Source organism: Salpingoeca rosetta, assembly GCF_000188695.1.
Source record: "Salpingoeca rosetta unplaced genomic scaffold supercont1.3, whole genome shotgun sequence".
Classification (NCBI taxonomy): domain Eukaryota; class Choanoflagellata; order Craspedida; family Salpingoecidae; genus Salpingoeca; species Salpingoeca rosetta.
The window spans coordinates 174,407-175,343 of NW_004754931.1; the positions used below are offsets into that span (position 1 = coordinate 174,407).

The following is a 937-nucleotide window of genomic DNA, read 5'->3' on the forward strand; positions in this document are numbered from 1 at the left end:
ATGTATGTGAGTGTGAGTATCCATGTGTCTGTGTATCTGTGTGTGTGTGTCTGCGTCTGTGTATCTGTGTCTGTGTGTTCGGCAGAGGGGGAGAAGTCTGTGTATGTGTGTGTGTGTGTGTGTGTGTGTGTGTGACTTTGTGTTTGGTTGAACTGAAAGCACAGACGGAAGGGCTTGTTGCATGCAAGCACGAGTCACGGTTGTAACCGTCCTTCTCATTCACAACGAAGGACACACGCATGTACACCCACACATTAACGTACACACACACACACACACACACACACACACCACGATCCCCGTAAGCATAGGCGCGTGTACACAGCTGGGCTCTTGCTGCTGCGACTGGAAAACCTGCTGTTGACGAAATGCATGACGATTGTGCTGGATGGCGTGGTGAATTCGCCAGATATTGTTGCTCTCAACATCTACCAAGTGAGAGAGATGCATGCAGGCACTGGCTTGCTTTTCTGGGTTTGTTTTGCGGTGTACTGGCTTGAGAAATATTACACGCGCAGGGACTCATGCACTTCGTGCGAGTACGCGCCGCACCTGCAACCCCCTAATGATACTATAACGCGCGCACGCGCGCGCGCACACACACACACACACATACACACACACACACACACACACACCCACACACCGTAACATGCAGTTGGTGTATGTTGGGATTGCCAAATTCCACTGCGTTGTGCGCTCGCTGCTGCGTCACCAGCGGCCAGCGTACAACCCGCGCTTCTTCGTGCGACTTTTTCGCCACGTGCCGCAGTTTACGCTGCGTGCTGTCACCGCAAGGTACTATTAAGGTGTGGTGTGATAGGATGTGGTGAAGTGACGTGATGCAACGATGTTGCATGATTGCCACTCACACACTCACACTCACACACACACACACACACACACACACACACACACACACACACACACTCACTCA

At 52.0% G+C, this 937-nt stretch overlaps 1 protein-coding gene across 1 annotated transcript in view; it reads left to right on the forward strand.

Moving 5' to 3' along the window:
* PTSG_01603 (uncharacterized protein) overlaps positions 1-937 on the forward strand; it is a gene marked incomplete at its 3' end in the record, with an annotated part of 30,535 nt that overhangs the window by 22,608 nt on the left and 6,990 nt on the right. Inside the window, exons 59-60 of the mRNA XM_004997526.1 lie at positions 326-435; positions 659-798. Of these exons, the coding sequence (XP_004997583.1) occupies positions 326-435; positions 659-798 (250 nt within the window). The remainder of the gene's footprint in view (positions 1-325; positions 436-658; positions 799-937) is intronic.